This window comes from Chaetodon trifascialis, chromosome 13 (assembly GCF_039877785.1).
Source record: "Chaetodon trifascialis isolate fChaTrf1 chromosome 13, fChaTrf1.hap1, whole genome shotgun sequence".
Lineage (NCBI taxonomy): Eukaryota > Metazoa > Chordata > Actinopteri > Chaetodontiformes > Chaetodontidae > Chaetodon > Chaetodon trifascialis.
In genome coordinates, this window is record NC_092068.1 from 12,478,874 (window position 1) to 12,491,789 (window position 12,916).

The window sequence follows — 12,916 nt, forward strand, 5'->3', positions numbered from 1 at the left end:
CAGTGAATCAGTTATCATATGGTCGCCTCTTGACCGATATGACGAATTGTCATACTTTAAATCATTTTTTCTATAGTACAGTGGAAAATCCAATCTGCTACAAAGGACTGCTCTGGGATAATTTCAGTTAATTATTCATAACAACCTAGTTTGTAATTGTCAGTGGGAGAACAAGGGGACTAATTGCAGACGGCCCTTCACCATCAGAGAGTACTATAGCGCAAACACCACGACACTGCTGGGGGCCCAATGAGACATTAAATTAGATTTAGCACTTTATTAATCTTGCTCGATGAAATTCAGTTTTTACACAAATGGTCACATTACACACGCATTACACACGCACGCGCGTGCATGCACATGCACTGGACCTATAATATGCATTAGAGGAGTGATGGGGCTGTACATAGTCGGCACTCCAGCCAGTTAGAGGTTCAGCAGAGCCAGGACAGGACACCATGATGTCAGGGGCCCAGCAACACTGTCTATTGTATGATGAATGAGGATTTTCTTTAGAGTGAATGCAAAAAGTAGCCCATTGCCAAATTAAGCTGTTAGAGGGGGCATGGCAAAAAATAAACTGCTGGTCCCTTATGAATCCCCCCCATTTTTATCCTTCTGTGAATTGAATGCAGTATTCCTATGCTGTAACATTACACTAACCAGTACTTGCTATGTAGTAATCTGACTAAACACAATTTAATTTAGGAAAGTGCACAGTGTCAGCTGAAATGACGGTCTTGACACTGATCTTGCCACAGGGTAACTCTTCAAGACGTGGCCTTGAGAGTAGGTAGTAAAACAGGCACGCCACATGGCTGTTAACATGTCAGTTGATATTGTGGGGCTCTGGGGGCCCCTGGTGGTCTTGGGGCAGTTGCCCCAGTGTTAGCTTTTCTGAGCAGTACATACATTTTATGTGATTACACTGACATGTACATAAAATCATGTGCAAGTTCACAAAAATGTGAAAAAAGTGAAGGAATTATGATGTATGTCAATTGCCATATTGCACTCATCCATCCTTGAAACATCTATAGCAGTTTCTGATTAATTGTCAGACTCATCTTGAATTAATGGGAGCTCTTAACATGTGTCTGACTGAACTACTCAAATTAATATAGCACTATATTCAAAGGTTTATTGTAGTCTTTAGTAGAAGTCTATATAGTAGTAGTAGTCTACCCACAGCACTCACTAAAGAGTGTGTGATTCAAGAATATGAAAGTGCAAAGTAGTAGTAGTAGTAGTAGTTATGTGACAAATTTAGGCAATGTTACACAAAACAACGGGGAAATCGAGGGGTCAAGCCTTTATTAATGAGCTAGCAGAACAGTAGAGAAATATGGTTACATTCTCTGAAACCACGAAGTACAATAAGGTCAGAACAATGATCTTAATCCACTTTGGTCTTGGTCATTGATCTGAATCGATTTTAAATGTCGCACCAGAAATGATCACAAAATGCAATTCTGAGATGATCCACACACATGGCTTAGGCATGATATGACAGCAAGTCAGTTTGTGATTTACTATCAGAGATGTTCATCTTCAAGCTGGAGTGATGTTATGTATATCACCAGTGACCCAAGATCATACTGATCAAACTGTATTCGTTTATGAGCGAAATGATGTATCAATACCTGTGAGCATAACAAAAAGACGAATGAACAAATACAAGAATTAGTGCTGGTCTTCATCTCTTCATTTTTCCAAGTATACACAGTTATAACTATATGTATAAAACACGTTTCATTTTATGGCTTTTTAAAATGTCATTTAACATACCGGCATATTCATTTCCTGATCAATCTCCTTCTGGATCAACTCTTCATGAAGGAAAATTCCACAGTGCCTACAAATAAATCCTTGCCGAAATATTAACAGGCATATCAACAATAACACGTCAAAGCTGCTATTAGCTGCAGCTGCAACAAAATTTCTAAATGCTAAACTTGTCGTGAGTAACAGATATCCGCGGGAGTACGCCTATTTCATGCATTCTTTTTAAAGTTCATATTTAAGCTTCTTTCATGTGCAGCCTGATGGGCCTGTTCTTCCTGAGGCCGCCCGTCTCCACGCCCCAGCTTTCCCTGCAGTCACCCTGCTTTATATTCTGCGAATCGAGGCGTTTCAACTTCCCTCTCCCTCCTAATCGCCGTCTTTGCAGAGGAGCAACAGGCGAGGGGACGGAATTTAGCTGTCTGACGTTGATCGCTGGTCCTGAATTGAAACTGAAACACACCTGGGAGGAGAGAAATTCTTACGTCACACACCCTATGTCGCCGCCACATCACCTGTTGCCTTCACGTGCCATTTGAAGCTCGGTAATTTGTAGCTATAGATTCAGGAGACTTTAAAATGGTGTTATCCCCCCCCTAAAATAGTATATTAAAAAAAAGAAAATGACAGGAAAGTTGCGTAGTAGCAACATTTTTGGAAATCAGGCCCTAAAATTTTTATTTTTCGGCTAAGATAGCGATAGTTTGTAAGGAGCCAATGGCAGAGATGTGTGTTCTTCTATGAAGTTAAAATTATTTTTAAGTCGTCTTACATTAGTAGCCTACTTGTATACCCATGATGTCTCTAATTACTTGGCTACAACTTCGAATCTCGGCTTCTTTGGTCAAAACATAGTTCCGCTCTTCGTATAATGCCAACATTTCCGACTACACGTGAAAGCCTCAAATGTCACAGCAGGTTTGGCGGAGGGGGAAGCGAGTCCTCCTTTGAGCTTTGTCTGAAACAGCATTCCATTCCGTAGCTTCTGTTTCGGCAATATAACACCCGAGGCGGTAACATTACTAACGGTATCTTATTTTCACTATTAATATAATAGTACCGAGGTGATATATTGAAAATGCTCCAGTCTCTAGCCAGTAATTCGTGTGTGCGGTTGATACAGAGTCACAAATCGACGTGGTATTTTGCATCTCTGGTGTTGGGGTACCTCCTCTATCTCGTGTTCGGGGCTGTCGTCTTTTCGTCGGTCGAGCTGCCTTACGAAGACCTCCTGCGTCAGGAGCTGAGGGCCGTCAAGAAACAGTTCCTCCAGGAAAACGAATGTCTGTCCGAGGAGCGCCTCGAGCGGTTTCTAAAGAAAGCCCTGGAGGCCAGTAATTATGGGGTGTCCATCCTCAATAACGCCTCGGCTAACTGGAACTGGGACTTCACCTCTGCGCTGTTCTTTGCCAGCACCGTGCTGTCCACCACAGGTAGGTGTGGAGGTCACAGTGTAGGGCAGGTGATGCTGCTGCCCACCAGGTGCGCTGCAAAAGATACATGTATGTTACATACATTTTCAACCAGCTGTAGTCTGAAGTAGGCCTTGTTTTGGCCTTTGTTCTGAAAAACAAAACATCCTTTTGTGTGACTTGCAGGGTGAGGCACTTCTGGGCCACACTAACCTGTGGCCTACAGAATGTAACTGGACAGGTGGTGGAAAATAAGATGTGTCATGCAGAATGTGATCATTGCTGGGTGCCAGAAGCATATTTAACGTCCCTTCCTTCATCATGCTGATTCAGAATACAATGCTTCTTATCCCAAGATTTCAGTCAGGGGTTAAAAACAATGTGTTTACATGCATTTACCCTTTATGTTATCTGTTATTTTTATACAGAAACTGAAGCTGTGTGCCATTATATCTTGCATTTCTGTTGGCATAGGGAGCACTGCCTGTACTGTAAAGTAAGAGCAAAATATGAGACTTGAGACAGTGTCTACATGTCAACATCATCATCTCCCTCCACCCCCCACCCCCCAGGCAGTCACATATTCTAATTTAGGCAAACCCTTTAAACAAATAATTGAGTACATTTTCTCTTAAGGCCTTTGGACAGGTTTGCATGACATTGTGAACAGTGGTTTTCTGTTATCTAGCATTGCACAAAGCAACATGGCTCGCAGATGCTTGTCACACAGGATACCTGGGGAACTTTAGTCTGACCACACGGCAGCAGTTATCTGTGAGATTTCAACATAGCTTGTAGAGCAGTGGCTGACTGGCTGCAGGAAACATCTTTTGTTTAAGTGTCAAAAAAAAAAAAAATCTTTTTCTGGCTGAACAGACTTGATAGACATCTACTAGAGCAGATAGAGATCTGACTCTTAGCAGTTTTCTGTTTTTAGTCTCACATGTTTTGCTTTTACTAATCACAATGGCACTTGATCCTCATTTTTTTTCACCTGAAGAACACCTGAAGTCAATTGTTGTTGGATATATTCTGTTACCTTTGTTACTCAGCAGTTACGACAGACAGACCTGACAGAGAGACCACAATGGCGTTTCTTTTGATCCTCATTGGTGTGCTGCCATACATTGACCTTGTTCATAGCAGAAGTATTGAATTTCCAAGCAGAAGCCGAAAGTGAATGGCGTGGGATTTTTAACAACATATCACAAGCGAACCTCGTGCTGTTTCCTCATTTGCACACTCTCGTCAGTGAGTTCTGGTATTTTTAGAGCTCTCATTAGGTCCACTTCACACAAACATGTTCGGTTTTTACAGCAGCACCTCCTTCACATTGACATAACCATTCTCAGTGATCATCCTCCACCTGAACTGCTTTAACTGAGCCTGTGCTTTATTTATTATTCTGTTTAATGAGTCTCCTTTAATTAATGACTCTGTTCCTGTTATTTTATTTCTCAGTGAAAGTGTGAACAGGGCATCGCTTTAAAGGAGCATGTGTGCTCAGCCAACATACCCTGTATGAAGAAAGTTGAAATAAGCCAGAAACACATTAATAGAGTAGTATTTATCATAATTCTGTTCTGCTGTGTGTGGGATGGTTGAAATGTTTGATAGAATAGTTTTGCTCTTCCAGCTGCAGCTTTCTTCATTGTAATTCAAACTTTTCCTGTCCTGATTGTCGTCCTGCAGGATATGGTCACACAGCGCCGCTGTCGGATGGCGGGAAGGCCTTCTGCATTATCTACTCCATGATCGGCATCCCCTTCACCCTCCTCTTCCTCACCGCTGTGGTGCAAAGGATCATGGTGTTCAGCACCCGAAGGCCGATCATGTACATCCACATGCACTGGGGCATGTCTAAGCCGCTGGTGGCCATCATTCATGCCACGGTGCTCGCCATGTTGGCCGTCTCTTGCTTCTTCCTGATCCCCGCCGCCATCTTCTCAGAGCTGGAGGAGAACTGGAACTTTCTGGAGTCCTTTTACTTCTGCTTCATTTCCCTCAGCACCATCGGCCTGGGAGACTACGTACCTGGAGAGGCTGTGAATCAGAAGTTCAGGGAGCTCTACAAATTGGGCATCACCGGTGAGTGCTGATGATTCTTCATGTCTGGAGGTCTCAAATGAATCCAGCTTGCTGTCCATTTTCATCTTTACTGAGGTGTTTGTCACGCCTCTTTGTGAAGCATTATAAACAGCATTTATATGGTCAAGTTACAGTATCCAGAAGACATTACGGATGGGATGACTGGCACACAGCAGTTTTATTGTTAGTGACTGTGTTTCTCGTAGTCTGACCTTATTTCTCATAAACCCCAGTGCTTCCTGCTGCAAAGAGGATATTACTGTTTGGTTTGTTTGCACTGGAAACATTATTATTTGAGCTATAAAGCAATTCATTAAAAGGAATCATATATATGTCACACTGTGCTGCACTATGTAACAAGTAGTACAGTGATGGTCTCAATATGTTCATGTTAAATGGTCTCAGTGTCTCCGACGTGATGTTGTAATGATTTACTGGTGTGAGAATATCACGCATAGCAGGTTTTATGATGGAGAACTTTGACCTTTGACTGTGACACAATCAGCGCGGTATATAAAAGTTAGGTAAAAAAAAAAAAAAACTCACACCATGCTTCAAAATTACAAAGAAGAAGAAGAAGAACGTACTTTTTATTATTACAGCGTTACATATACATGCACCACACACATTACATGCACACGCCATGCTTTTTTTGTGAAATTAACTCTCAGCATTTGACCCATCCTCGGTCTGTCGATCCTCCATGGCAGACCAGGAGTGGTGGTCTGCCGGCGGCCAGCCAACAGCAGCGCCCAGGGACCCATCCTTTCTTTCGTCACCATTGGTCAGGTGGTGATCTTCTTGCATGTTTTTAGTGGGGGTCATTTAAATATAACAAATAGTTCCTCCTAAGAGCAATTTTAGATTTCCATAGATTTTCCATGGGTAAGGTCTAGCTTAACCCTTGATTTACAGCTGTAAACCTGTTTCAGTTCGAGCTTGTAATATGGCAGTAGTGGCTTTATCTCATGTTTGCTCACATTAAAATCACAAATGAGTTATTGCACTTTAATTTAGAATCCACACAAAACTAGACCAAACGACGGGAGATTTATTGGTTTACTGCCTTGACAAGTACACTTGGAATCATCTCTATAGATTTAAAAATAGACCACTATTGCAAAAGATTAAAAATGATCAATACACAAGTGGTTAATACCCTGCCCTCCTCACACAGAGTGTCACAGAAATTGCCACTACAGGAAGCACATGTATATTCTGCCAGAAACAATTTCACTGTTCACTTCTCAACAATGCACAGCTCGTTAAAAAGAGTTCAGTTGCAATAGCTGTTTTGGTCGCTTCTGCACACTTTGGCTATTTTTAAGCTGCTGTGTGCTGACAGAGAGCAGCGATGCATCGATCGCATTTTCTGGGTGATTGTGCTGCTCGCCATCAGCAGCACTGACGGGGCTAATGGTGACCAGTTTTTTTTTTTTTTTTTCCTTTTCAAGTCAAATTCAAGCTGTGGGTGCACATGAATGCCAAACTCTACTGCAGTGTGCTGTCACCTGCGTGTGTGTGTGGGTGTGTGGTACGCACCAGCCAGAGGGACGTCATTCAGCAGGCACAATGTGTCAGTCTGTAGGAGGAGAGAAAGCTGTGACAGAGTGCGTTTGTTTGCTTGAATAACACCGGACACATTCGTACAGCTTCCTCCATGAAAAACGACACTTCTGTGTCGGAAGTGACTTCACCGCTATCTGTGCTACATTTGGAGCGTTCACGCAGAATAACTAGAAAACAGTTTGCCACAGATGATGAACAATTTGTGTCAAGTGTTTGCCAGTGCCTTTGATGATTTGCAGTCACCGCTTTTGTGATTTGCATGTAGGTGAGAGCACTCTTCTGTCTATGTAGGTGTTGACTTCTTAACTGAGTTCAAACAAAACACTATTGCTTCAGTGCAAATATACAGTGAAGGATGCTTATTTTAACACACACCCTATAGTGCTGTAATACTCCTACTAATTATAGTAGAAATGGTCCTAGTGCTAATACAGTAGCTGTGTTACGGTTTATATAACACCGGTCTGGACAGGTTTTTGGTTTCTAGCAGGTTTCATAGGGTTTTTTCATGCTGCGAGAGATGCTGAAAAGTGGAAGTGAAAGAAAACCCTTTTGCTGCTGCCTCTGATCAACGAACATTTGCGGGGGATTTCCAGCATCGTCTGAAACTGTGCCTCCGTTTTTCCCCTCCCAGCTCACCATTCAGCCAGCACACACTCCGCTGCCCTCTTGTGTCAGTGTATATGAACAACAGGTTTTGGGATAGGAGAGAAGAAATGCACTACTTGTGTTTTTCTATTAATGCAGCTTACAGAAATCATAATCTAGTAGCAACATGTCATCAACAAATTGCTATGACTAAATTAAAAGAAACAACATCAGGTAGATTTGTCCTATGCATACATACATAAACTCACTGTTAAATTCTGAATACATACTTAAATCTAGATGAATGTTAAAGTAACTTCTTATCAGGGTTAAAAAAGAATGGTCATGGTTTGGTTTTGATATGGTGATATTTAATACTACTCACTGCAGCTAATTACTTCCTGTCTTCCTGTCTGTCGTCAGTCTACCTGATCCTGGGTCTGATAGTCATGCTGGTGGTGCTGGAGACGTTCTGTGAGCTGCAGCAACTGAAGCAGCTGAGGAAGATGTTCTACCTGAAGAAGGAGAAGCCGCAGGACCGCCTCGCCATTTTGGAGCACGACCACCTGTCCTTCACGACTGTGTCCAAAAGAGCCACAGTCCACAATGAGGACAAACCCAATTCGTTCGTTAGCGTCGCAACACTGGTCTCTCCCAACGATGACCCGATGATCCAGTAAACATCGACAGAGCAAACATCTATTGAAGGATGACAACGTGAAAGTAGGAGGTGATACACGCAAGACTATAAATGCATAGAACGAGTAGATCTTAAGTCTCAGCTGTAGGCATTCTGCAAAGCTCAACCCTGCAAATTTTAGTAGTAAAACTAGTTGGAACTATTGAGATCAAGCAAACAATCTAGTTTACCAAACCACAATCCTAATATTATAGTGCTATGCAGCAGAGATTCAATTTATGTGCATGAACAAGAGAGAAAATTCATGTTTTAACAGCAACTATAAAGACAAACTCAGTGATAAAAGAAAAGCCTTCTGCTGTATTTATGACTCACAGGAGCTAAGCTCCTTTATGAGCTGGATTATTTATTGTATATTTAGGAACATTTTAGAAAGGAATTGGCCTCTTGCTGATCTAGCTGAAATGTAGGACAATTTTCCATAGTCTGTCACAAAATAGTACATATAGAGTACGTGTGTGTATCTTCTAAATAGAGATGCTTGACAGGTACGTGGAATGTACATAATCAGGTAAATGTTTTAAGATGTACAGTACAGTGCCATCCAGAATTAACACACCTATTAAAGATGAGCCAAGTGAGGCCAAAACTTCAAAACAACTCAAGTAATTATCATCATCATTGAGTTCAGAACTGGCTTCCATGTTTTTTTTTTTTCAGATGGAGCTTTGACAGGAAATTCTGTAATGCACCATGGCATGTTTTCTGGCAGTGCTTGTTGCAGACGGATCAAAGTTTCATTGGATCCTTTTCATGGTGACTGGCTCCTATTCATTTTTCTTTGGGAACTTTTTGAAAGTTTCAGGGGCCTGTTTTTCCATTTCTAATATGGGTCATGTGGGTTGACTGAAAGAGAGGTTTCAGTTTTCAGATCCTGATCAAAGCATCGGAAAGAGTAGAAAATACATTCCATGAACAACAGGTGGGCTGAGAGTGTGACATATTTGACTATGAAAGTTTGCAAAATAACCGGCATTGTTCAAGAAACTCCCGAAGAGACACAATTTACTCTGCATGTAAGAGCGCAATGTCACAGTCTGTGTTTTGTCGCACTGTTGGCTCATCTTTAGAAAGGTGTGAACTATTCTGGTTGCGCTCCACATCTTCATGTTTCATTGTAAGGGAACATAGTTGTGTGCAGATGTGTGTATTTTCTTAACATGTTGCAGTGGTATTTCAAAGTTGTCCATCTGTGATGAGAAGCACTATAACTTATTGATTTGTCTGAATGGCTTAATGTGTGCTGGACTGTGTGAAAAGGGAAGTGAGGTTAGCCCAGTTTAAAAAGGGAACCCCAGAGGGCCGGCCGGCCTGTTGCATTTTACTGTCAATAAAGAGAGCTCAGTTTGCACATGTCCTGGCGCCAGGCAGTAGTGCAGAAAGAATAACAGTTTTTTTTATCTGAAAGGAAAACATTTCATCAAAGATTTCAAAACAGGAGATATTTTTAATGGAGAAATAATACTGTACTTTTATTGTGGATGATCTGTAAAGGCTTGATTATTGCTCCGAGCAAGAGAAGAGCAAGACGTTGAACAGAAGCTACATCACTGTATTTACATAAGTTGAATGTAGAAATGTCTATTTTTGAATATGAAATGAAGGTTTACAAAATCTTGTAATTAATTAACTTAATTCTGTACTAAAAACGACACATTCGGGAAACCTCAAAAGCAGCAAGAGTGCAGCTAAAACATGCCAGTTCTGACTATCCAGCACATCCGTTTTTAATCTGCTCGTCAACCAATGATAACCTTCCATGAATGGAATGTAAACCAGTGGATATACACAGTTTGTATGACAGCACTCCTCTGTGTCTTTTTTAAAAGTTCTTGTATCTGGAGGGAAAATGTTGATGGACTTACTCATTTCCTGTTGTTATCTGGCACTAATAGACACCCACACATAGGGTGTAGCGTACTGCTGTCATGCAGACTTATTTGTCATATATACTTTTTACGAATTTCAGCATTGTCTCAGTCTCTGTACGCAGCCCAAGTTCTGACCTCATCGTTCTCTGCTACATCGCCACATCAAGACAGCCTTGTATGAAGTCTTGAATGTGCTGTTTTTTATGCTGTTTGCTGCAGTGAGATTCAAGGCCTGAACAGAGTGCTGCCTTGCTGCTCTGCTGGCTCTATTAGTCGCGACAAGTCTGCTTGTGCGCAAGTGAGCTGCAGCAAAGTGTCATGACCGTATGCAAAATTAGCTTTGACTGTGTCCTCATCAGAGATACTCACTGATCTTAAATATTGTATTTAATAGATCAGCGGGATTGTATTTCATGTTTGTTTATTTTCCACCACTGTAAGCCTTCATGTAAACTGTGACGCATTGATACTTTTCATATTGTCCGGCGAGAAAAATGGAGAACTTGAATTTTGCCAAGCTTGGGTTTTACTGTAAGATATTCCACTGTTTTGTAGATACATAAAAAAGACTGATGTCAAGGCTTTGACCCTTCGGCATTACCGTTTCCGGCTGTGCTTTTCATGCACGTGCAGCTTGTCTCAAAGGTGAGAGCTGTCAGGTGAAGTAGTGCTAGTTCTGTTCAGGGAGCAAACATTGTGTCAAGGATTACAAATGGAAGCACACTGACATTATTTATTTCTGCTGATAAAAGTAACACATTTGGAGTATTTGGAACAGTTAATTTCTGTACATATTTCTTCAGTTGTCGTGGTGCGTACTGTGATTCATATGCACCGTTGAGTATTTTAGCGTTACAGTACCAATAGTGTCCTACAGGATTGCCATGGAGCATCAAGGTTTCATGTAAAAGTCAGTCTCAACATAACAAGTGAATCCATGAACTGTAAGATATCAGTGCATCTTAAATAAAGTTGTTGGTTTGTTATTACTTAATCTGACTCTCGTTAATTATTTTAACAGCTACTGAAACCAGCTGATTCAGTGGAAGGTCATGGGTATTGTGCACGGGCAGCTGTTTCAGCTGTCACCCTGCACCGACACGTGTGGTTATATAACGTGTATTTACCATAAAAGTGTACTTCAAATGAACACACTCAGCCAGGCTTTTGAACACACAGAACCACTAGATCAAACTAGAAAGCAGAGCAGAACAAATAAATGTGATTGATGTCATTGATTCATGTCATTTTTAAAGAAACACGTCAATTGTTGGTGCCTGAATTCTTTATTTTAGTCGTTCATCTCAGCTTTGAATATGAAACGTGGGTGTGGACTCTGATGTTTAGCACATCTTTGTCTTCATCATGGAGGAGCAGTAATTGAAGTTGGAGGTGAACAACAGGGTCACAGAGATCCCAGCCAGTGATTAACAGCACATGCTTTCTTATTTGAGCATAAGAAGCAATGATTTGCACATCAGACTCATTAGATGTGGGGCTTCATAAAAGAGGGGACATTGTTCGCTGTTGAAAGATGCTGAATTATGATGAGAACTTGAAATTGAAATTTGCAGTATTTATCAGTGACATTGGTGTCAGCGTGCAATATCTGGCACAAAGAAATCTGTATGAAAGTGTGTAGTGTGATTATCTGATTCTTCTCAGTGTTCATCCCAGTACTACAGAATATATTGTATTTAATGGCCACAGGCTGAATACTACACGTGTCTCTGAAGAAGGTGAATTTAATTGGATATGTTTCTGGTGCACTTTTATTTTATTCAGCAGCTGTTATTTCTCATTGAACAGAAGTGTAATTACCTCTGACATGCAGGCACCTCTCACTGCAGAGCCGCTGAGCTGCCATCCATGTTATCAAGTTTAACTACGTGAATAAAGATGAGGGGAAAGCAGCTCCTGGCAATGTATTTATTGGATGCACATTGTGCCCACACAATTACCTGTGGGGTGCACAGTAATCGAAAATAACTGCTGGAGATGTCAGCCACTTTAATACAGCACAAATCCGCCATATTCAGCATCAGCACTGTCTGTTCATTTACATAATAACAAGTCATTGTAATAAGATTTGCTTTAAAGTGTGTACATTACGTACCTTCGGTCACCATAAAACTGCACCTTCATTTCTAAAAATATAAATATTCACAGATCACAGCCTTACTTCAGTAGAGAAGAAACTAAGTTTCATCAAAAACATAATATAAGTATAATCTAATCAGATGGCCCTCATCCCATTAAAGCTATAGGCAACCACCATATGCACAGTTAATGCAAACAGCAAATATCATCTCATTAAAGTGCATGCAATACATCAAAATGACATGATGCGTTATTGTTTGGAAAGAGTCAAGTCGTTTGGTTTGTCAGTTTCGGGCTACTGTAAAAACATTGTGATGCAACATGGCGAAGAGGAGCTGCACTCTGTAGATATAATGGGCTAATTCTGAGGTAACAAAATCACAATTCTTATTTTCAGGTGATGATGGACTAATGAAAACATACTTTTGAATATTATTTTCCATCTCTGCAATAGATTCCGTTAAATCCTACACACTGGGCCTTTAATGGGTTAAAGCTATAAAATATGAATGTAACCAAACACATAAACAGTAGTTAAAAAAAAGTACAGTTGCATCATTCATTGCCTGCAGGTGGCAGTGTAAAATTAGCTAAGTAATTATTTAATTTCCCTGGAGGAGGTGGCATTGACGCTTCAGAATTTGCACGTGTTCACTGCTGCTGCTGCTTACTTTGCTTTGCAGCAGGTGGCGCAGGTTGGCATGTGTGGAACTGGTCAGTGAGCCCTTGTAGCAAATCTGCAGCTTGCTAAATTTTAAACAATGAATGAGTTTGGGAGTTCTGGTTTTGTGTGTTACATGCCTGTT

General features: G+C 41.0%; 1 protein-coding gene across 1 annotated transcript; it reads left to right on the forward strand.

Moving 5' to 3' along the window:
- Positions 1-2,673: 2,673 nt before the first annotated feature.
- On the forward strand, positions 2,674-11,004 carry kcnk1b (potassium channel, subfamily K, member 1b). The gene is made up of 3 exons (XM_070977605.1): positions 2,674-3,215; positions 4,887-5,282; positions 7,863-11,004. The coding sequence occupies exons 1-3, from the start codon at positions 2,861-2,863 to the stop codon at positions 8,117-8,119; spliced, it is 1,008 nt and encodes a 335-aa protein (XP_070833706.1). The 5' UTR covers positions 2,674-2,860; the 3' UTR covers positions 8,120-11,004.
- The last annotated feature ends 1,912 nt before the right edge of the window (positions 11,005-12,916 follow it).